This window comes from Oryzias latipes, chromosome 18 (assembly GCF_053564925.1).
Source record: "Oryzias latipes strain Hd-rR chromosome 18, Olatipes_Hd-rR_3.1".
Lineage (NCBI taxonomy): Eukaryota > Metazoa > Chordata > Actinopteri > Beloniformes > Adrianichthyidae > Oryzias > Oryzias latipes.
The window spans coordinates 20452335-20476064 of record NC_136254.1 but is presented as its reverse complement, the minus strand read 5'-3'; the positions used below and the strand labels follow the sequence as shown (position 1 = coordinate 20476064).

Genomic DNA, 23730 nt, shown 5'->3' with positions numbered 1-23730 from the left:
GCCTTTTACTGTTTGTGACCTCAGGCTTCCTCCTTCAGCAGCGTCACAGATTCTACGATGTCCCTAAACATCATCACCGTCACCCTCAACATGGGTCTGCACGTCTTATTGATTTCTCTTTACTCTGTTTCAGAAAAGTTAGCAAATGCAGATATTTCCTCTTTTTATTTTTAAAAATTTACCCACTTTTGTCACAGAGAAGTACAACTTCTTGGGCATCAGCATCGTGGGCCAAAGCAATGAGCGAGGAGACGGAGGCATCTACATCGGCTCCATCATGAAGGGAGGAGCTGTGGCTGCAGACGGACGCATTGAGCCTGGGGATATGCTGCTGCAGGTGTGGAGGCGTCAGCCGCGCTGTGATCGCTTTAATGTTACAAGTCTCATTTCGCTTTAGATTTACTTTCTTTTCTTTTACCTTAAAGTCCAACTCCAATGATCTTTCAATCTATTTTTAAAGCATTCCCAATGGTCTTTTAACTATGATTATGTCGTTTTTAGCCAAAATCAATCAAATCCATATTTTCTAGAACATAATTTCTGCAGAGCAGCAGTAGTTTATTAGAAATTCACTTCTGAGTAGTTTATCTGAAGTGAAACAAAACGGTGCTATAACATGATATGACTACACTACCCAGAATGCCTAGAGGGGCTAAGGGACATGTGATTAGTCAGAGGGGTTGATGGGAAGTTTTTCTAGTGAACTGCGTCATTCTGTTGAAGCACAGTACCAAGCTCCTGACTACAGTACCCAGAATGCTTCAACAATCCAACAGGCGCTGCATCTTTGTAGTTTATCAAAGTCGTACTAAAATGTTTGGACAACTTTTGACCTTGACCAGAAAATTGGTTCAAGGTCAGTAAACGTGACCAGAATTCATACATAAGATGAACTGGTGGTTGTAGAGGAAATTGCAGGACTTTTGGTAAGCGGAATGGTCCACAAATACAGTGTGTTGCAGCTCATTTTTTGTTTGTTTTTTGTGTAAAATTTCTAAAACTACAGTCTGTAACTAAACTAAAACTAGAAGTTTCAAAGATTAATATTTTTATTTTTCCAAAGTTGCACTTAAATGAAACAGGAACAGAAAGGGACTTTTTGGTTCTCTGTAAAAAAGTTGCATTTATTACGGAGCTTATATCCTGCTTTTCTTAAGCCTTTCAGAAAAAAACTGTATCCATATATATATAATACTATATTACCTTTGACCATGGCTGATTTGTCGCTTTAGACGCATTATTTTGGGAAAATCCAGAATTTATTTTCCCAGCTCTCTGCGCTCTTGTGATTCCGTTGTTTGGAGTGAAGTCAGTTCGCCGGTCTCTCGCAAAGTGCAGATGTGAAACCAGCAGCAGGCAAAGAGGAGCTGCTTCTGCGCGGCTGAGAGAAAAAAACACCAGCGGAGGCGCCGTGAAAAGCGTAACTTCTGCTAGTTACCTCCCTGTAGCTTTAGTTTTAGGTGATCATCCCGAAAGAACTGGAGGATAAAGCTGTCAGACTTACAGCGGGAACAGTATGTTTAATAAAACACGCCGTCATTAACACAAATGCTGCTATGCTATCATGCTATGCTAACCAGCTGTTCTGTGTGTCAACTGCATGTAATCAGAGACCAGTTTAAAGTTAGACTATATTTTCAGGGAGCATTACCTTTAACACAATAAAGAATGACTTTTTTTTAAGGAAAATAAGTTATTTTTGTGAACTCTTGTCATACTCGGCAGTAAGACGACCAAATCTCTGAGGCACCGGTTTTTGCTCCTTGTGGGTCCGGCCGATTCATGACGTCATCCTAGAGTCGATCCGTCAACGTTTCACCCACGAAAACGAATAAAAGTCCAACTTTTGAAAAAATGGATGTGCATATTGTGCTTATATATACCTCCATGCATAAAGGTTGGGCGTGTTTGTTAGCCTGGGGGCGGTGCTGGCAGCGCAGACTCTTCCTGGAAAGGGCGGGGTTTTTTTGGATAAATTACTCCAGCAAAATTCATCATGTTTTTATTATTTTTTTTGTGCTTCCTCACACATGAAAGGTGAACGACATCAACTTTGAGAACATGAGTAACGACGATGCCGTTCGGGTTCTCAGAGAGATCGTGCACAAGCCGGGGTGAGTTCATGCCTCTTTTTTTAAACGTTTTTATTTGGAGCGTTTAGTTCCTGGTAAAATGATTACTGTCTCTCTGCAGGCCCATCATCCTCACCGTGGCAAAGTGCTGGGACCCTTCTCCTCAGGGATACTTCACCCTTCCTCGCAGTGAGCCCAACTCTCCTCCTCCTCCTCTTCCTCCGTCTGCAGCTCTTGTGTATCTGAAGGACCGTTTTTCTCTGTTTGTACAGATGAGCCAATCCGACCCATCGACCCTGCGGCGTGGGTCAGCCACTCTGTGGCGGTGAGCGGCGGCTACCCCCCCTTCCCAGGCAGCTCTTCACTCAGCACCATCACCTCCTCCTCCTCTGTGACCGAAACCGAACGTGCGTCCTCTCCGCCGCCTCCGCCTCCCCTCACAGCGAGCTGTAACCGAGCTTCACTCCTGTCTTCCTCACAGTCGCCTCCAGTCTGAGTTTCTGTCCAGACTGTTGATACTCAAGACCCGAATGATGCTCCTTATCCCGCTGCAGCTCCCGTCAATCTTTGTTTTCCTGAAGACATTATCCCAGGGTTTGCATTTCCCATCTGCACCCCTGCTTTTGTTGCTGCTGTTGTGCGACGTGATAAGCGAGACCCTCTGCTTTCCTGCCTTTGATCTCTAGAAAAGGCACTCCGCTCGCATTCCTGCTGAGATCTAACCACTTTTTTTTTTCTCTTTCTCTCTTGGTCACTTTGCGACTCCCTGCAGGTTTCGACGACTTTAACTTATCCCTGCACTCCGATATGGCGTCTGTGGCCAAAGCCATGGCGTCACCGGAGTCCGGTTTGGAGGTCAGGGACCGCATGTGGCTGAAAATCACCATCCCCAACGCCTTCCTCGGTAAGAAGATGGAAAAAAAGACCACAGTTCAGTGAACTCTCCGGGCTTCCAGGACTTTACAGGGTTTCCATTATACTCACTGGATTAAAACCCTGTGACTTGTGTGACAGGGGGATTGGGGGTGGGGTGGGGGGGTGGTCCAGATAACATCTGTTTAATTGAGATCATCTGCATCTGAATCACAAGCAGTATTCAGAAGTCTGTCCAAGTTTTTCTTTTTCTTTCTTTTTTTTTTACTTCTGCTCTACTTTTTGTTGTTTTATTTAAAAGCTTTAATAATGTTTTAATAATAATCCATTTTATTTAGAAGCGCCTTTCAAGAAACCCAACCTGTATAAAACAAAGGTTAAAATAATCATTAAAAGCACAATAAATAGAAATAGTCAAAAAATCTAAAGTGAATCAAGATGAGAAGGCAGAAATAAACAGATGAGTTTTGATTAGAAAGTTTGTAAAGAGTCTATGTTACGGAGGTCGGGAGGTCAGGAGGGAGCTGAGCAGCTGAAGGCTCAGGTTCCCATGGTAACAAGTCGAGCCGGAGGAACAGAGAGCTGGACAGAGGAGGAGAACCGAAAAGAACGAGAGGGCGTTTTGATCTGCAGTAGGTCGGAAAGATGAGGGGGGGCCAGTTTTGGCTGCAGACTTTAGACTTCCACGGGCGTATTTACTTTATCACTGTCAGATCTATTAACACCTGTGGATTACTGTTGGGATATCTGAAAGCCAAATGGTGACAAAAAACAGATGAAATGACACGTTTGTGTAGTAAAAACCCCAAAAATTCAATTTAAAGTCTTAACAAAAAGTTATTCGGAAAGATTGATGCAGGTCGTTTACAATTTAAAAACACAAAGTTAATTACATTATAGAATAATAATGTAGAGAACATTACTATAAAGCTGGTTTATGGTTTAGTCACAACTGCCCTTACTGTTTGATCTGTCCCGCATTAGTCAGAGGAGGGGAAAAACTTTAAATTAAGAATAAAATAAAAATAAGAAACAAATTTACTGTCCCATACAAATGAGAAAAATAAACTTCATGAGTAGAATTGTCAAATTCTCCATGCTGGTTTTGGACCCACTGATCAAATCAATAACGCGTCACGGGCCACAGCTGAGTCTCTGATTGGTTGATGGACACAAATTCTTTACCAATGTTTAGATTTTGAAACATGGCGACACTCGAAACACGCTGCTGCTGCTGCTGGTAGATTGCTGCTTTGCGCCTGATGCTCAAAATGTGTGTCAGACGTCTGTTGGCTTCTGTTCAGTGACTTAACATTCAAACTGGACACACTAGTTGGGTTTGCGCCCCCCTTAAGATGCGCTCTGGTCTAAGGCCCTTCACGAGCCCAGACCCCCGCAGCACCCGCACACGCCAACCCCCATACGGGTGCATGGCTACGGTTCTAGATGTCTCCTGGAACCTGGTAAGGGTTATTTCAGACAGGCTCTGTCATCAGATTAGTCTTTCTGTTCAGAACGTGTTTGTTCCTCTTCCAGCAGTCACTTCTGCAACTATCCATCTCATTGAAGCATCTCGACCAGAAAGAAGATGTTTGGCATGAATGAACGTAATGAAAGGGAACTTTTTTTTCCCTTTTCTCTCCGTGTCTTCAGGCTCTGACGTAGTGGAGTGGCTCTTCCACCACATTGAAGGATTTCAGGACCGCCGGGAAGCCCGGAAGTACGCCAGCAACCTCCTGAAGGCCGGCTTCATTCGCCACACCGTCAACAAGATCACCTTCTCGGAGCAGTGCTACTACGTGTTCGGAGACCTGAGCGACTGCGAGAACTGTGAGTCGCCGGAGAACTCGACACATCAAAGGAACAACCTGCTTTCTTGTGGACTCCACACGGTTAAATTAAATAGATTTTGGAGGGGTTTCTTTAATGACGAGTAGAAAAGCATCGTCACGATGAAGCCCTTTTAAAAATGACGCGACACACAGAATGAACCCTATTGCAGACGAAGCATAAGTGGTTTACAGTTCCTGTCTTCCACAGACATGGCTAATCTGTCCCTGAACGACAACGACGGCTCCAGCGGCGCCTCCGACCAGGACACCCTGGCCCCCCTGCCCCTCCCGGGCGCCACTCCGTGGCCCATGATGCACACCTTTCCCTACCAGGCCTACCCCACCCACCCCTACTCCAGCCAGCCTCCTCCGTACCACGAACTCACCAGCTACAGCTACGCCCCCGGCAGCACCGGCAGCCAGCACAGCGAGGGTGAGCGCAGACTCGCCATATTTTCTCACAGCGCTCAAATACCTGCTGATTCAGTATTTGAAAGAGTTATTTTGGAAAGCCACATCCAACTCATTCTCGACGCATGTCAAGGTGCTCGGTTGACAATCCATCCGCTTAAAGCCACTGACTCAAGCTGGAAAAGGTAACAAATAAACGTATTTTGAAAGCCTTAGACTTCAAAATAAAAGCTGCATTTAACAGACAAAAACCTGGAGTCTTTTGCTCAAAATAAAAGTTACGGGAAACTAAAAATAGAAAAATCAGACCCCCATTTTGCCTGACGTGGAACCGATCTGTGACCTGAAAAAGTTCAGAGACCGCCAGGTTAAAACTTGCGGTTTATTGTAAGGAGCAGGTCTGTTGAGCAAATTTACACCAGAACTGTTTGCTTCGTTCCGCAAAAGCTCTTCTGAACTCTGCAAAACAGAGTTCGGGTCGGCAGGCAAGTGTAACCCGGGGCAGTTCACTACAGTGTGAACACGAATGAGACTCCAGACGGGAAGCAAAAAGAAGAGGTGACGTGAGCGCTGTGGCAACTGTGGGGAAAAATGACCGGTAAGTGAGGTAAAAGGAAAAAAAAGTAGGAACAAAAGAAGTGCTAATATTCAACATTTCTTTCCTCCCTCTTTAGGGAGGAGGGAGAAAATAGGTAACATAAAGAAAATTATGATAACTGGGCGGGGTCAAGGTTGGCCACACAGCCGTTTATTTGGTGACACATAAAAATCAAAGGGAACTAAAGGAAAATAACCAAAAAAACACCAAAGGGGGGATAAATAATGGTATAAATAAAATTCTCAGGCTTTATAGCAAGACACCAAAGACAGAAATACAAAACTCCAAATGACTCATAATGCAAACAAAAGGCCACAGTAGTAAATGTAACAGAAGGACAAAACCAGATTCAAACTAAGAGGGAAACTAGAGGCTTTCAAAGGCAAAGGCCAGGCAGACAGCAGGGGCAAGCTGAAGAACGAATTCCCACCCAGGAATGCAGCCGCCACTGGAGCAAAGGATCCTGGGAGCTTTTAAAGCTTCCCTCCAAGCCAGGCGATTGGTAGCAGCCTCAATCAGCTCTGCAGAGGGGGCGGAGTCAGCAGCTGTGCAGGAGCAGACTTCTACAGGAGCAAGAGCACATACACACACAAACAAGCAGACAACTACCAGGGATCCTAGCACCGAGTCTAAATGCACCTTTAGAGCGTTAAATAAACCCAAACTTCATATCTTAGACTACATACAGGCATGTCATGCGCATTCAAGATGGCGCTGAACGCTGGTTCTTGAACGCTCATTAGCACACAGTGTTCACACTGGACTGGCGCTAGCTAAAACTAGCACAGCAGTCAATCTCAGGAATCTTGCTCCAGGACTGGTCAAAGTTGAACTGGTTCAACTGTCAAGGCCAATCAATGGCGTAGAGCCCAGAAACAGACTTAATATCTTGCAAAAAAAAACGCACGAGTGTGAGAGTTTTGAACGCGGAAGCCCGAAACATACGTTTATGTCGTGTTTACATAGACTTGATCGGTCGTTGAAGGCGTGTCGCAGAGGCCAACGTGAACGTTTTTAACGTTGTCCTTTCCTCTGCCTTCAGGGAGCCGAAGCAGCGGTTCAACAAGAAGCGAGGGCGAGCGCCACCGCGGCAGTAAAGGTCCTGGCAGTGTTGTGGGAGGAGGTGAGAAGTCTCCCACGGGCGGAGGTGGGGACGGCGGCGGGGGAGACTCGCGCTCGGGCAGTGGCAGCGAGTCGGAATACTCCACCCGCAGCAGCCTGAGGCGCGGGCACGGCTCGGCCGCGCCCAGCGAGCACAGCCACGCCTCCTCGCGCTCGCACCACCACCACCACCACCGCCTGCCCCAGCCGCCTCACATGTCCCCGTACCCTCCCGGGATCCTGCCGTACAACCCCATGATGGTGATGATGGTGCCTCAGCACCCACACCACCCCGCCTTGGCGGCCGCCCACGGCCTCCCGCACACGCAGCAGCTACCGCCTGCCCCAATGCACCCCGCGCTGCCACCGCCTCCCTCCTCCACGCCAGGGGGGCCTCCAGGAGCTCCACCCACGCGCGACCTGGGTTCAGTCCCCCCTGAGTTAACTGCATCCCGCCAGTCTTTCCACCTGGCCATGGGTAACCCGAGCGAATTCTTCGTGGACGTCATGTGAAGTTAGCGTTCCTGCTCGAGGACCTGCTGGAATCTTGATTTCACGTGTACCTCTTGGATTGGGGGGAGGGGCACTTGGTACAAATTTGGTGATACAGGGTTTCAAACGGCAAAGAAAATGACACTAGAGTTTAAACTTTATTGATATAAAATCCAGGACGGAGCAGCTTTTGACGAAAACCTGTTTATTTTATTCAAAACGCCCTGGTACCACATGTAAAAACTAGAGGGCGCCAGGTACACGTTGAACTTGAAAAGGATTCAATCCTGCATGAATTTTTGACCGCACAGTTTTCACACTCCTCGTTTTTGTTTTGTTTTTTACTCTTGGGGTACATCAAAAATTAGCTCTGCTTCAGAGAACCTCTTTTTTTTACCCACAAGTCCATTGTAAAGACCAAGCTCCATCATTGTGAAGGCAAACAAGGTCCAAACATTTCAGGGGGAACGTGTAATGAATCGACCTCTCATTCTTTCTTTTTTTTGTTTTTGTTTAAATGTGACTGAAAGGTTTTGATAGTACCTGTGGTACTTAGGAAGAAAAAAAAAGTACAAACCTTGACTGAAAGTGGTACTTTCTCATAACCTGTAGTTTGTTTCCTAACTGTGATGGATATGTCCTCGGATCTCCATGCTTGTTTTATGTGACTGACTTACATTATTCACCACGTTTCACTTTTTATATGAGTGATTATATACATCATGTGTAATCCAGTTATTAAGGTGCTAAATGAAGAGACAGCTTTTCAGAATAAAAGATTAGCCTTGGAAATGTCACATTGTTTGATTTCATTTTGACACCTTTGCTCGTGTATTTGAGAATAAATGTGTTACAAACATTTCTGCTCTGACTTGATCATTCTAGCCTTTTCTCCAGGAGACGCCAGCCTTTAAAAACCCTCTCCGATCATCTTTTGATCCATTTTCAAAGCGTTCCCAGTGGCCTTTTAACTATTATTATGGAGTTTTTAGCCTAAATCTAAAAACTTGTATCAGAATGTAGCAGCGCAGAGAGCTTGTGGCTAGCCATGCATATCTTCTACGTCACAAATTCGTAGTTTATTTGTTTTTTTGTCGTCCTGATTCACAATGATGTGAATAAAGAAAACTCGCCACTCCCACCCGACTTGTTCCCATGGGAACCTGACCTCCGTAACATAAACTCTTTACAAACTTTCTAATCAAAACTCATCTGTTTATTTCTGCCTTCTCATCTTGATTCACTTTAGGTTTTTTGTCTATTTCACTTGCCACTTTAAGCTTAGTTGTCTTCATGTATGTCCCCAATCATCAGAAAAAGGCCTTTTGTGGTTGTCATATACATACAGATATAATTTTCATTTTGCATTGTGATATAATCGTTTTTGAGGTTTTAATACGTTTTACCGCTTTTCTTTTTTTCTTAAGTTCTTTTGCTTTTAAGTTTGTACCACATATCCCATGAGCACCGCGCACCGTGCAGAGGCGTTACATCTTGTGGACAGCAGAGGGCGCTAATGCAATGGAATCCTTGTTTAAAAGTCGTGGACGTTCATGAGAAGAAGAATAGTAGCATAACTGACCACAGACAACAGGACATACCTGAGCTTCGGCGGCGCCCGTAACTCTTATTACCTTTACTTGAACAAATTTCACACACTGTGCAGGTGTGTTACTATAATTCCCCGGTGTATTCTTTTTCTTATTCAGGGTTTGACGCTCTTAACTCTAAAGTCATTCAGTGAAGTTACGAAACGACGGTCGTCAGTCGTTTGCTAGAATCTGTTTTTTTGCCACGTCAGTGCTTTACGTTGGAATTTTTCGTCGATCATTTATTGTTTATAACGTGTTTTTGTTGTTGTTTTGCCTCAGAACAAAACAAAAATAATGCTTCTTCGTAAGGTGAGCCAGTCCTCCGCCCTTTGCGGCAACATTCTCAGGATTCAACCCGTGCTAGCACGGTGAGTACCGCCAATGTTTTAGTAAATGTTCGCCCTAGATCTTATTAAACGCCTTAAAATTGTTATTGTTTATTGATATTCTGAAAATATTGTTGTTAACATCAACTGCTGTGTGTGTGTGGCCCGCAGAGGTCAGCCTCAAGCTGTGGTGTCCGTGTCAAGCCCTCGTCTTTACGCCAGCCAGGCGGCTCAGGTGCGACATTTTCAAACGAATTCATCTTTTGACGTTTTAATTTAGTTTAGTTTAGTAATTTGGTTTCAGTTTGCCGTGTTTTGCCGGTGAAATACAGATGACATAACACACTCCCCTTTCGCGCGCGTGCGCGGATGGAAGTGGGGGAAAGTTTAGTGGTCACGTGACTCGGTCATTAAAGGTGACGTAGCAGTTGTTTTAGGCTAAAGTTCACATCAAACCCGTCTCCTTTAGCTTCACCTTCATCTTATGTAGCTTAATTTATTATAATAAATGCACATATTCGAGAACAGCATACAAACAAACGCAGGAACTAGTGACTATTTAAATAGCATTTTTTTTTGTTGGCAAATCATTCAAAAATATTTAACTTTATTTGTCAGCATCATTGACAAATCTGCTCCTTAGCTAGATTACCTGTTGTTTGTTTCTTATTATACTGCTTTATTACCTGTTTTTATAATTCATTGCAATAATATAAAAAATATTTTTTGCTGTTTTTAAAAATAAATTTATATTTTTGTTTAGGCATATTGGAGTCTTTTCTTTTTGGCCCCTATGCTAGTGCAATTTTATTGTCCTTATTCTGGATAAATGGGTTATAGAAAGGGATGAGGATTTTATTATAACAAAGCGGTGGCATTTTGTGCATAATTGTGTTTAGCAGATGACTCATAAATTAGCTGAAACTTTTCATCATTTGTGTCATAAATGCAGCCTCTGGAGTATCACCAATCTGAATGGATGAGTGTAAAATGGAAATCAATTTCTACATTTTTTTTATTTGATTTGATTCAACAAACAATAGCCTTTCTGCTTATTTTTGTTTTCAGCGGCTGTCTGTATTTTTTACTGAGGTATTGGAACTGGGATTTGGTCATTTTTTTAAGCAATCAAATATAAAGACACTAAAGAAGAGAACCAAAAAGTTATGAAGGCCTGGAGGAGATTGTCCGAAGGACTTCCTGCTCGAGGAAGATGAGAAAGTTCCAGTTATTTCCGCTTCTGAAGTGTTTTAATTCCTTTTTCTAAATGTGCTTCTCCTCAGGCGGTTCTGGAAAAGCCTTCTGCTGTCAGCAGTGATGCTGCCACCAAAGTGGAAAAGAAGTCTGTCACTGCCGTACGTTTTTCTCTTCTTCTAGTCGTTTCTAATGAGCTCAGAGAGCAGCAAACCTCTCTTGTAGAGTTTTCGTCGGCATGTAGTTTACAGCAGAAAACGTGGGTTTGTGTTAATCAGAGGTCAACAACACGTCACCGATCTGTGGGTCACTTGGAACAGGGTGGCACAGAACGAAAACAGAGCTTACATCATTTCTGATTCTGAATGTTTTATTTTGAAACAGTGATGTCCCCTTTTTCCACACCTGTCTTTATTTTGGATTCATCTTTGTCAAGTTGTTCTCCTCGGTCTCGTGTCTTAAATGCATTTATTACCTTCTTAAAGCAGCTGCTCTGACTTCCAAATTAAAAGCTCCAAGCTCTTTGGATATTTGAGGGGAAGGAAGAGCCTTCGACTTCAAAATAAAAGAAATCTGTGTTTGGTGTCTTTACTCCAAATTTGGATTTATTCTGATTCAACACACCAAACCCACTCTGCTCCAATGTTACAAGAACACTGCTAATAAAGTTTATTCATGGTGGATTTGATTGTTATATTTTGAGCAAACCACTTTAGAAAACATTCAAGCCTTTATTTTTGTTCCCACCAGACATTAAAGTACGGCCTGTGAATACATCGTCTGACATTGAGCAGGTCCGTGGCGTAAAATGGGTCGGGGGGGGGGTCCGCCGCTGTAAATCACTCTACATAGTTTCCGTGTCTGCACGTGCAGAACTCTGTCCTATTCATAGAAGAGTTCTCATCAGCTGCTCGGAAACTTCCAGTGCAGAGGCGGGAAATCAGGCCATCGCGCTCTGCAGAGATGTTGGCGGCACATTTATCATTTTACCAGACTGCTGCTCTGTCTGCTGTCAGAGGAACTGCAGCTGGGCGTACCGTAAAAGTAGAGCTTCTTGTCAACAAAGACCATCAAATAAAGTGAAAAGTGTATAAAAGTATTTGCTAAGCAGAGATGAAACGTCACATCACTGAACAGTTCATTGGACAGCCGTTCAGCAAAGCATTAGCGTCACACAAATGGATTTTTTGGGGGACATTAAACCGTTTTTTCTTGTTTTTCTCCTCACAGGAATCCAAATCCTTTGCCGTCAACATGTTTAAGGGGCAGATCGCCACGTCGCAGGTCTTTCCCTTCCCTAAAGGTATGTTTGGAAATGTTGCCAGCAGCTGGTATTCATGACTCCAGCAAAATGGAAGAAAGGTCTGATGGGAAATGCGTTTGTGTGGCAGCTCTCAACGAGGAGCAGGAGCAGTTCCTGCGGGAGCTCGTCGGGCCCGTCTGCAAATTCTTTGAGGTACTTTGAACCACCCGCTCCGTTCTGCTCCGCTCTATTCACATTTATACAAATGTTCTTTTTTTCTTTCGGGGGGGTTTGGTATCTGCAGGAAGTGAACGACCCTGCCAAGAACGACGCCCTGGAGAAAGTGGAGGACCACACCATGGAGGGCCTGAAGGAGATGGGGGCTTTTGGCCTGCAGGTGCCGGGCGACCTGGGCGGCCTCGGCCTGTCAAACACTCAGGTACGAATCGGGCGTGACCCCTCAGGCCGAGCCGGCGGTCCGTACGTTAAACATATCCAGCAATGGGTGAAATCTGTGACATTGTCTGTCTCTATGACAACAATTAGATGTTCTAAGGCTGTAAAACTCCTCACTACACACTTTTTAGACAGACATGAACATTTTCCCAGTTTTGTCCCTCGTTTAGACTCTGAAAGTTCAAACCTTCCAGTTTTATAAAATGAAAAGAAAAATCTCATTTAGATAACATGACATGAAAGGGGAGGCCAACAGCCAATCAAGACGTAGAACACAATATGCTGTAAAAGGGTGCAATTGTGCAAAAATGTACTGATAAAAATCTAGGAACTGTGATGTAGAGAGGGACCACTGGATTTTCCTTACAGGCGCGACCAGAGGGCAGCAGCGTCGGTCAAACAACACCGAACTTAAACGTAACTTTGGCGAAGAATTCCTGTTCCATTAACCAATCAGGGACTCCACTTTGGTGATGTAATCAGCAGGTGGAGTCCAAAACCAACATGGAGGAGAAGCTGATGGTTCTACTCCTGACTTTAATGACAATTATCTGTATGAAGACAATAATAAAAAGATCCTCTAATTTTAATTTTTTTCTTTCCTCGTATAAGTCGTCACATTGGGTCACAGAGACACAGAAGCGGCGCTGAAAGACGCAGAGACATGCCGTCAATGCTTCCATGTAGCAACGAGGCTATGAACTTTGGAAAGTAGCTCCTCCCACACGTGTCTGGAGCGTCAAGTTTATGCACACGTGTTTTTGTTTTTTTGGACAAGCGTCCAGCAGCAAATTTGATGCTCATCGTCCAAATTTGAGGCACGAGTCAAGTCCGGTATGAAGATGCTCGACCCTAAACCAGGGGTGAGCAACCTGGGGCTGACCCCTGGTTGACCCCCTTAAAATCTGGTTTGAGTGACAATCTCTTCTCACAATGAGCTCTTTTTTTTCCCCCATAAGCAAATAATCCATTCACGCAGCGCTGTTCCTATGACCCCGCCCACCTATACAAATACTGACATCAAATCGTTGTAATAATGCCCCTGTGTTTTGGGACTGTTGCTGGTGAGATGAGGGGCGGAGCAACGTTAGCGGGTACGTCAGAAAAGCGAGCTGCTGCACGTTAATGACCGCACAGCTGTTGTTTTTTATTGGTCATGATTTTGGCGTTACTGCGGTGATGAAATGTGATGATTAATGAAATGTGAACATATTGTAACATGAATACTACAGCTCATCGCCACTTTATTTACTGAGCGTGAAAACAATAAATAACGATGCTGTTCTATTGTGGAAGATGTGTACTACTATAATTAGCAAAGTGAGGAAATAGTAAAAACATTTAATTATACGTGCAAAATACGCTTATTTTAATTTCATGTTACCGGTTGTGACGTTCTTAGAAATACTGATGGTATTTTGTTCTGTTGTATCCAATCCTATTGCTGTAGGTATGACAAATGAGATGTTATTTCATTCAACACAAATGTGTGTGTTGAATGAAATAACATCTCAGACAAAATGCTAATGTTTTTGTACTTCTTAGTATTAGAGTTGTGGTTATGGTTTTTGATGGCACAGTTGTTAACATGCATTGTTTAACATGTGCATTTTGTGGCACAGTAGCCCTTTGGTGGACGTCGGCTTCCGGCCTCATGCCTCTCGTCTGTTTCTCCTGCAGTACGCCAGGCTGGTGGAGATCGTTGGCAGCCATGATTTGGGCGTCGGCATCACTTTGGGGGCCCACCAGTCAATCGGCTTTAAGGGAATCCTGCTTTTCGGGAACAAAGCCCAGAAGGAGAAGTACCTCCCCAAACTCGCCACAGGTAAGAAGAGGAGACATGGCAGGGGTGGGGGACACAACTTCTGAATTTTGCTCCAGAAACCTCTATAAATCAGAACGAGTTCATGAAGAAGCTCCAGAATGGCGTCTCTCTGTGTGCTTCCAGGTGAGAATATCGCCGCCTTCTGCCTGACGGAACCAGCCAGCGGCTCGGACGCCGCCTCCATCAAGACCACGGCCGTTCTGTCTCCCTGTGGACAGTACTACACCATGACCGGGAGCAAGATCTGGATCAGGTGAGGGCCTGTGTGCAAAACCAGGGTTGACCACAAGGGGGCAGCATAGCACATTTTAATAAATTTTTTGAGAATGTTCAAATACCTCTATAAAATGGTTTTGTCTTTTTAGCAACGGAGGTTTGGCAGAAATCTTCACGGTGTTTGCAAAGACGCCGGTGAAGGATCCGCAAACGGGGGAGGTGAAAGACAAGATCACTGCTTTTATTGTGGAGAGGAGCTTTGGCGGAGTGTCACAGTGAGTTTTTGTCTTTCATTTCTTTCTATGTCTACACTGCAAACTCTTATTTTGACTCAAACATCCGTTGAAAATTTCTCCCAGTGGTCCTCCAGAGAAGAAGATGGGCATTAAGGCGTCCAACACCGCCGAAGTCTACTTCGACAACGTCCGCGTGCCGGCCGACTGCGTGCTGGGCGAAGTGGGCGGGGGCTTCAAGGTGGCCATGAACATCCTGAACAACGGGCGCTTCGGCATGGCCGCCGCCCTCTCCGGCACCATGAAAGGCGTGATTTCCAAAGCTGTGAGTGTGGGGGAGGGTCCGCTCGGGGGGAAAGTCCCTTCATTTGAAAGCTTCTGTTTTTCTGCTGAGGCTGCAGCCGCTCAGTTCTCAGCAGGAAGTCAGAGAAACGCCGCTATTTGTGTTGTTTATGTTGTTTACTGGTCAAAACCAAAAGGAATGATGTTTGTGTTTGTTCTTTTGCCAAATCAAAAACACCAAAATGCAATGAAGCAGCTCAGTTTTGCAGTTTATCTACAAAGTTTGACAACATTTTAAAGAATTATTTACATTTTCTACATTCTAAGTTGGCATTCTGGAAAAGTTTCATCATTTTAAACCCGATCTTCAGGTTTAAAATGATGATGTCGAGCTGCTGCACATTCAGCTGTTTTTTCTCATTGCGGCTAAAAGCAAAGCTCGAGTCACAGAGGAAACCATGCAAGGAAATGCAGAAGTACAGCACTACACACACAAACACACAATCATATGCACACACCAATAGATACGTACACGCCGGCCACACAAATACAGAAAACACACACACCCAATCATGCGCACACAAACACACAAAATCATATGCACACAAACACACCAAACACGCACAATCATGTGCACACAAACACGCACAATCATGTGCACACAAACACGCACAATCATGTGCACACAAACACGCACAATCATGTGCACACAAACACGCACAATCATGTGCACACAAACACGCACAATCATGTGCACACAAACACGCACAATCATGTGCACACAAACACGCACAATCATGTGCACACAAACACGCACAATCATGTGCACACAAACACGCACAATCATGTGCACACAAACACGCACAATCATGTGCACACAAACACACACAATCATGTGTACACAAACACACACAATCATGTGCACACAAACACGCAATCATATGCACACAAAGACACACCTACACAAACACGCAATCATATGCACACAAACACACAATCATATGCACACAAACACACAAAATCAGATGCACACAAACACACAAAATCAGATGCACACAAACACACAAAATCAGATGCACACAAACACACAAAATCAGATGCACACAAACACACAAAATCAGATGCACACAAACACACCAAACACGCAATCATATGCACACAAACACAAAATCATATGCATACAAACACGCACAATCATGTGCACGCACAAAGACGCACAATCATGTGCACGCACAAAGACGCACAATCATGTGCACGCACAAAGACGCACAATCATGTGCACGCACAATCATGTGCACGCACAATCATGTGCACGCACAATCATGTGCACGCACAATCATGTGCACGCACCCACACGCATTCATGTGCACGCACCCACACGCAATCATGTGCACACAAACACACGCAATCATGTGCACACAAACACACACAAATACATACGCACACTCAAACACACACAAATACATACGCACACTCAAACACACACAAATACATACGCACACTCAAACACACAAGGTCACACACATACAAATACAATCCCTAAAATGCTCTGGTCTCTGGTTGACCCGGTTTAGTGCGTTCACACTCGTTGGTTTGTCCTCTGTTCCTCTGCAGCAGAGCGTCTCTCGTTCACGGTGAACATGACTGTTTGCAGCTCACGACTCGGCAAAAACTGCCGTCTAAAGTCGGCGCCGCTGCAAACTTCTGGTTATAAGAAGGGAGCAACTTTTTTTATTGAGAGAAAACCAAACATTTACGTTGAATCTTTCCTGCAGTGACGATAATCATATGTTCAGTGTTAAACAGCATCTGAAGGGATTTGTTGGGATAATTTGAGATGAGAACTGAAGTAAACTTGAATTTAGGGTTGAAGTTTTTGCCTGCAGACAAATACTTTGCATAAATGCAAATGATTGTGCATCAGTGCTGCTGTTAAAACTGGCTTATTAATCAATCCTATAGATTAATCTCTGGAAGAAGTTTATTTCCCAAACAATAAAGAGGATTTTTGTCCACAAATGTATCAATCATTTATTTTTTTAAACTATTATTTAAAAATTTCAGTCAAACATGGACTAAAAAGTTCCATGCAAAGCAAATCTTAGCTGTGATTTGACTGAATAGTTTTAATTTAGATGATTTAAAATAAAGAATTTCTCTAACAGGAACTTTATCACTAAATGTGAGCAGCTATATCTGTTGTTTCCTGATTATTTATTGAACAAAAAAGACAGATGATTAATCATCTTGTTGTGACTGAGAAGCTCTGATTGTGGTTTAGATACTGAAGCAAAATCGAGACGATCCTCCTTCTTTTTCAAACTGCTTTTCAAAATAAAAGCTTGGAATACATTATTACATTTTGCAATCAGCAATTCAATGACTTGCAATACCGCATTCTAATAAGGAGAATCTTAATTTGGCATTTTCATCCCTGCAGCTGTTCACCACAGTGCGTGTGAAGCTCCTTGCTCAGCACGGTTTGGCGGCGTTGGTGGTTGTCGGTTGCCTGGCCAAACTTCTGCTTTCTGTCGATCAGCGAGACAGCAGAGTCATTTAGGAGGCCAGCAGAGCCCAGGTTTGTTTATGTGGTCTCATTTTTGTGGTCTGCTTTATTCCTCAGGTGGATCACGCGGCGAACAGGACCCAGTTTGGCAACAAGATCCACACCTACGGCGCCATCCAGGAGAAGGTGGCGCGCATGGCGATGCTGCACTATGTCACTGAGGTCAGGCCGGCTCCTCCGCTGATGTGGATCTAATCTGAACCGAGGCTGTGATGCCAATCAGCACCAGCAGCGGCCCTCTGACTCGGGGTCCTTTCATATTGTCAGATGCTCAGTTTTATTTGAGTTTGGAGGAAATCTGACGGGAAGGCGGCAGTGAAAGCTCTACTGTCTGAAAGCATAATCAGAAAAAGTTAAAGTTAAAACACCAAAAATAGGATTTTCAACAGAGCGGGTCTGTGATAAACCAGAGCGGGATGGCCTTTTAGGTCAGAAGAGTTGCCATGGTGACGGGGATTTCTCCATACTAACCATAATAGTTCGGCAAATGTGGATTTGACTGATCCGTATTGAGTTTTCTTTAAATGATTTTAATCTTGTTGAACCTGTTCAAAGCACCTCTTTGTGTTGTTTTATATTTTAATATCTGTTTTTGAAATCTATAAAAATGCAGCTGTTGTAAAGACGGTGGGCGTCCTGCTCTGCTCCATTCTGATGCTTCCTCTTGCAGACAAATGTTCCTCTCTGTTTTCCTCGTCTGAGGTGGAATCTGGATCAGGACTGTGCGGCTGGAAAGCTCCAATTCTCCTCACTGTTTTTGTTGAACCGCTAATCTAATGTTAAGTTTGAGGTGTGAAGGGCTGTCAGCTAGCAAGAGATTGTAAACAGATGGATTATGGGAAGAGGGGTTGGGCTAACCCCTGCCTTCAAACCTCAACTTTTAAAATCGAAATAACTTTTTTTTAAGGCAAAATCGGTTTGTTCTGGAGAGAAACTGCTTCCCCATTAAGTTCTGTATGGAAAATATTTTCAACCAAAAAAAAGATCTGAAAATATTGACATTTCTGCTGTGATGTCATCATGTGATGGGCGGGGCAAAGAAGCAGAGGGAAAATGTGGAGGTTTATGTGTGAAACACAGAGTGGTTTAACACCCAATCCTTTAGCGTTTGCCGTCATAATTCCTCCGTGCCTTCATCTGTGGCAGGCGTGTTCTCCCACCGAGTCTCTGATCATGAAACGATTCTGTGTTTGCAGTCCATGGCCTACATGATCAGCGGGAACATGGACAGCGGCGCCGCAGAGTTCCAGATCGAAGCGGCCATCAGCAAGATCTTCGCCTCTGTAAGGAGCGGCGTTTGCGCCCTTGACGCTCGTCTTTTTGAAAGCTCTGTAGAAATATTTCCCTTCTGTGGTCATTTCCGCCGCTCTTTCCCAACGCCCCCGGAGCGGAGGGGCAGGGAGTGGGGGCGGTTGGTGCTGAGGGTGGTTTTGGCTTCACCGCCTGTCACTTGTGTGTCAACAGGAAGCGGCGTGGACTGTGACAGACGAGAGCATCCAGGTTATGGGCGGCATGGGTTTCATGAAGGTAGGTGTGTTGCTGCTGCAAACACTTTCACCAGCGTAACCGCATGCAGAGGCTAAAAACCAACACAAAACAAACCGACTTTTTTGATTTTGGGGGGAAATTCTTGGATTTGTTCCCTTAAACCCGTATGTCACTAATTCCTAATGTAAGAAACACACACAAAGACACACACAAAGATACACAAAAAGACGAACATCATAGCTGGTGAAACCGTCAAAAAAGAAATGGGTCCTAAATTTGCGGGCCTCCAAATAAACATCTAACAAAACCAAAGGACAGGTTGCGTCCACAGGAAGTTTTGAAATTATTATGGGATGGCCACAGAACAGCTTGGAAACCATTTTGTGGCAAAGCGTGAAGTTAGGCAATTTTTGCATTTTCGCACAATATGGGAGAAGAAAAACTTTAGTTGGGGGAAGCTTCATGAGGTTTGGTTGACCTTTGACCTCGGTAATACTTTTAGCGCTTCTACAAGTTTAAACTCCTCCTACAGATTTGCATCTATCGCCTCCCGCCTCCTAGAGCATCACTGGAAAACTACTCCTGAACAAATGTTGATTTTAAAGTTTGTAGATTTTGACGGCGTTGGAGTGACGAACACACAATGGCGCTGTTCCCCTGTCGCTCGTGTGTATGCATTTTTTTTTAACCAAAATATTGTGAAAATTAAATCCGACTCGTTGGCTCGAGCTGAGCGGAACGATGGGACACGACGACTATATTGGGAATGTGGGCGGGGTTAACAAAAAACCCTTGTTGGCAAAACAAAATCCCAAGAATTTATTCTTGCTGATGCTTCTAAAAAGGATATAGACGTGTTCATCATCCCCAGGCGACCACAAACTCAAATGGTTGCTATGGAGATACAACTAACAGAAAAACCGCCATTTTCACTGAGGGGGAGGGCGAGGCCAGCGCACAGAAATGTGAAATCGATTAAAAATGCATTTCCGCTCCAACTGATCCCCTGCTGAGGTTTCCTGCTCTTTTAGATATCAGAGTCAAACCTTTAGCTCCTGGAAATGAAAACATGAAAAGAAGTGCTGGGAAAGAACCGGACTAGAACAGACGAACAACCAGATGGCCCGCTCCGCTCGTCTTCCCGGAACAGCTCCGCTGCCTTCTCGTCCGCCGTCTGCAAACATTGGCGCCGCTGCCCGAAAAGAGGCGTGGCTGAAAGTCAAACGGAGAAGGGGACTTCTGCCGACTCGACTCGAACGACAGGATGGAGGGGAGCGCTTCCTGCTGCAGCGGCGGCACCTCTCCTGCCGTCTTTGCACCCGCCCGCTCGGTTTCTGAGCAGAAGTCAGGGTGAAGGACCAGCAAGGCAGCTGAGCGCCGTCTGTGGTTAGGGGGTTGCTCTCTTGCAGCGTGCAACACACTCCCACGAATGCACACACACACACACACACACACACAGAGAAACATAGAAACATCAGCTTTGTTTTGTTTGGGGCTCAGTTCACAGGAGCGAAAACACGGAGGTGTAGTTCTGTTCCGACGGATGCTCTACTTAAAATAAAACAGGCGGCACGCATCTGTGGTCACGGGTGGAACAACACCCACAAACTCCACCGCGGTGGCGTCCGTGTCCTGAATGCAGAGCAGATCCCACCTGAAAACGGGTCGCTGCTGCTGCAGATGGAAATGCCCCCAAACAGCTCGATCCGCCTCACTCTGTTCAAATGTGCAGAGACCTGATGGATTGGGCGGTGCTCGTCTGTGTGCTCCTGTAGGACTCCGGCGTGGAGCGGGTGATGAGGGATCTGAGAATCTTCCGAATCTTCGAGGGCACCAACGACATCCTCCGGCTTTTCGTGGCTCTGAACGGCTTCCAGGTAACATCTTTTGTTTTTTGTTTTCTTTTCGGCCTCACGGCATATATGTTTTATTAAAAACTCTTTTTATTTATTTATTTTATCCCCGCCCCCTTTCAGAATGCTGGCAACCACTTAAAGAGTTTGCAGAAAGCCCTGAAGAATCCCATCGGGAACGCCGGCCTCCTTGCAGGAGAGATCACAAAGAGAGCCAAAAGGTTTTTTTTTTTCTCTTTAACCTCACGAAAAAGCCTCTCTGGTGACAAAACAAAGCTTCCGCACACAAGTGTGTCAAAGTGAACCTCACTACTTCCTATCTGCTCATAGAACACTTCCTGTAGTGTTCAATGTCACGCTCTGCAGTGCCTCCACTTGTCACGTTTTTTACCTCAGACTGAGGGTTCCCTCCAGCGCCAGATGTTCCTCACTTCAAACCCGTTTCTGTTCTTTGAGGCGTTAAATGTTTTCCGTTTGAAAGCTGCTTTGCTGTGTGGAAATGACTGAAGGTGGTTCTGTGTGGCGTTTCAGAAAGGCGGGTTTCAGCTCGGGGCTGACGCTGCAGGGAAGTGTGCATCCGGAGCTGGCTCAGAGCGGCGATCTGGTAGGACTTTTCTTTTTTCTTTCATTATCTGGGGGTGGGGGGTGAAGGAGCAGACCAAGAACACCATTTCGCCTTTTTTTTCAGACGGTCAAAGCCATCGAGGAGTTCGGAGCGGTCATCGAGGAGCTGCTGGTGAAGCACGGCAAGAAGATCATCGGTAGTTCTGGACTTTGGAGTTTTTCCACAATTATTATTGTAGAACCCGCTTCAAAGGAGCAGAGAAGTTATCTCACATGAAATCTGAACCCTTCCCTTTTGCAGATGAGCAGTTCGTTCTGAAGAGGGTAGCAGACTGTGCCATAGACCTGTACGCCATGGTGGTGGTACTGTCCAGGTATGGGACGACGGCACAGACTCCCACCTGTCTGCTCCGTTCTGCCGGCGCTGAACTCAGCTTGTTTTTGCTCCACAGGGCTTCCCGCTCTCTAAGTCAGGGCGCGGCGTCGGCGCAGCACGAAAAGATGCTGTGTGAGACCTGGTGCCTGGAGGTAAGACAAGCTGCTTTCTAACCGTGCACTCTTACGGTTTCTCACGGGGTGTTGTCATGGAAGTGAGGAAGACGGCCATTTGAACGCCATCGCGCAAAACAATCGGCTCCATCATCCGACTTTCAGACTCGTGACTCCACCTGTGCTCTATGATGCCTTTGACTGAGACCAGGGGGGGTGGAGGAGGTTTGCTCCTCCTAAAGAGCACAATTCAAAAAAACCAAGGCCTCTTGTGTTGGACAGATTTACTGTATTACAATAAGGGGTTGATGAATCTTTGGACTCAACTGTATATTTGTATAAACCCCCTTTGATAATTAAAGTGAACGTTTTTCTTCTTTTTTTAAAAACCTTAATCCAGCAGTTGAAGGCCTCTTGTGTTGGACAGATTTTACCGTTGCAATGAGGGGGTTATGAATCTTTGTTGACGAGGGGGTATATACTTGTATAAACCTCTTCTATCTTTGAGACTATTTTTTTTTTTTTTTACCTGTCCAGCAACTGAGAGAACAGAAAAGAACTGAAGACCTCTTGATTTGAACAGATATTACTGTTAAAATAGCAGCTAATGAATCTTTGGACACAGGAGGTGTATATTTGTATAAACCCTCTTCTATCTTTGGACACAGGAGGTGTATATTTGTATAAACCCTCTTCTATCTTTGGACACAGGAGGTGTATATTTGTATAAACCCTCTTTATCTTTGGACACAGGAGGTGTATATTTGTATAAACCCCTTCTCGGGTCCAGCTGCTAACCTCCACCTCTTCCACCTCCTCCAGGCTTACGACAGAATCCTGCACGACATCAAGTTCCTGCGGTCCGGTCAGTCCAAGCAGACCTTCAAGAACATGCGGGCCATCTCTGCTGCCATGGTGGAGAATGGGGGTGTGGTCTCTCCTCACCCTTTGGGTTTTTAAATGCCCCTCTCTGGTGTATCACACCCAGGTTGTGTTTCTTTGTCCCGCCTCCCTTCAGAACCCTTCCGTCTGGTCAGACTGGAGCATCAGAGCTCCTCACCCCGCTGCTTCAGCTTTCATGAAACAAGGCGAAGCGACGAAAATAATGCCGTTTTCGAACACGGAAGCTATGAACTCCTGTTTCCTGTTGTGTTTCAGCTGTCAACACATTTTTTTTGTCGTTCGTTTATTTAAATCTGCCAAACTAGACGCTGGTTCAAAAGGATTTTCCTTCGTCTGAAACCGAGCCGAATGTGAGCTCGTAAACGGGCCTTCTACTGACTGTAGCTACAAATTTCTGTAATAATTCTGGATTTTAAAGCCTGTTATGATGCCTTTATTCTTTTTTTTTATTTAACTCGCACAACACAATCAATGCAACTCTGAAACAAGAAGCCAGTTGAGGATTAAAAGCAGGAGGACGGATTGTATGTTTGCTGTATGTACATAAATGCCTTTAAGCTCACGGTAACCAGTAAAAACGGCGTGAAGCTGCTGTGATTGCAGTTGGCCACCGGGCCGAATGAAACCATAACACGTGAGGTGCTAACGTTTCACAAATCTCACTAATCTATCTCCAAAATGACCATTTATCTAGTAAGTTGAAGAAAATAAAGCACTTACCATCATCTGTGTATATATTTGAAATGGCTGAAAACGTGTTGCTTTTAGGAGGTCACATGATAATTCTGCTGTCAAACAAAGCAGAGTCTGTCAGTTTGTAAGTTCATGTATTTGGAGTCGATCCAATAATTCAATAAACTTGATCGAGGTATCGGGAAAGCTGCTGTTGAGTGTGCGTGACCTCACTTCCTGCTTCTGTTTTTACAGCTACCTAAAGTTTTGCTCCTACTTCTGCTCTTTTGAACTCTTCCAAAGTAAAACGCTCTGCAGAGATGGCGGTAACAGTCCGGGGCTGCTGGATGTGCTGCTGCATTGTGGTGAAGGTTTTTGCACTCTCTCTCTCTCTCTCGCCCTCGCCGTGTTCGACAGCTGAAGGAAGGCCTTCAATGGTGCGAGACTGA

At 44.8% G+C, this 23730-nt stretch overlaps 2 protein-coding genes across 2 annotated transcripts in view; both read left to right on the top strand.

Moving 5' to 3' along the window:
* dvl2 (dishevelled segment polarity protein 2) overlaps positions 1–8238 on the top strand; it is a 32749-nt gene extending 24511 nt beyond the window's left edge. Inside the window, exons 7-15 of the mRNA XM_023966242.2 lie at positions 25–94; positions 198–337; positions 2038–2114; positions 2194–2261; positions 2345–2479; positions 2845–2976; positions 4599–4775; positions 4986–5210; positions 6829–8238. Coding sequence (XP_023822010.1) covers positions 25–94; positions 198–337; positions 2038–2114; positions 2194–2261; positions 2345–2479; positions 2845–2976; positions 4599–4775; positions 4986–5210; positions 6829–7400 — 1596 coding nt within the window. The 3' untranslated portion in view covers positions 7401–8238. The remainder of the gene's footprint in view (positions 1–24; positions 95–197; positions 338–2037; positions 2115–2193; positions 2262–2344; positions 2480–2844; positions 2977–4598; positions 4776–4985; positions 5211–6828) is intronic.
* A 669-nt stretch (positions 8239–8907) lies between these two features.
* Positions 8908–23488, top strand: acadvl (acyl-CoA dehydrogenase very long chain). Its single transcript, XM_004079816.5, has 21 exons — positions 8908–9045; positions 9251–9339; positions 9469–9532; positions 10581–10652; positions 11722–11794; positions 11883–11947; positions 12039–12173; positions 13871–14015; positions 14139–14268; positions 14381–14506; positions 14591–14789; positions 17370–17474; positions 18509–18595; positions 18777–18839; positions 20576–20677; positions 20777–20874; positions 21185–21257; positions 21342–21414; positions 21519–21591; positions 21670–21745; positions 22529–23488. The coding sequence occupies exons 2-21, from the start codon at positions 9266–9268 to the stop codon at positions 22664–22666; spliced, it is 1971 nt and encodes a 656-aa protein (XP_004079864.1). The 5' UTR covers positions 8908–9045; positions 9251–9265; the 3' UTR covers positions 22667–23488.
* The last annotated feature ends 242 nt before the right edge of the window (positions 23489–23730 follow it).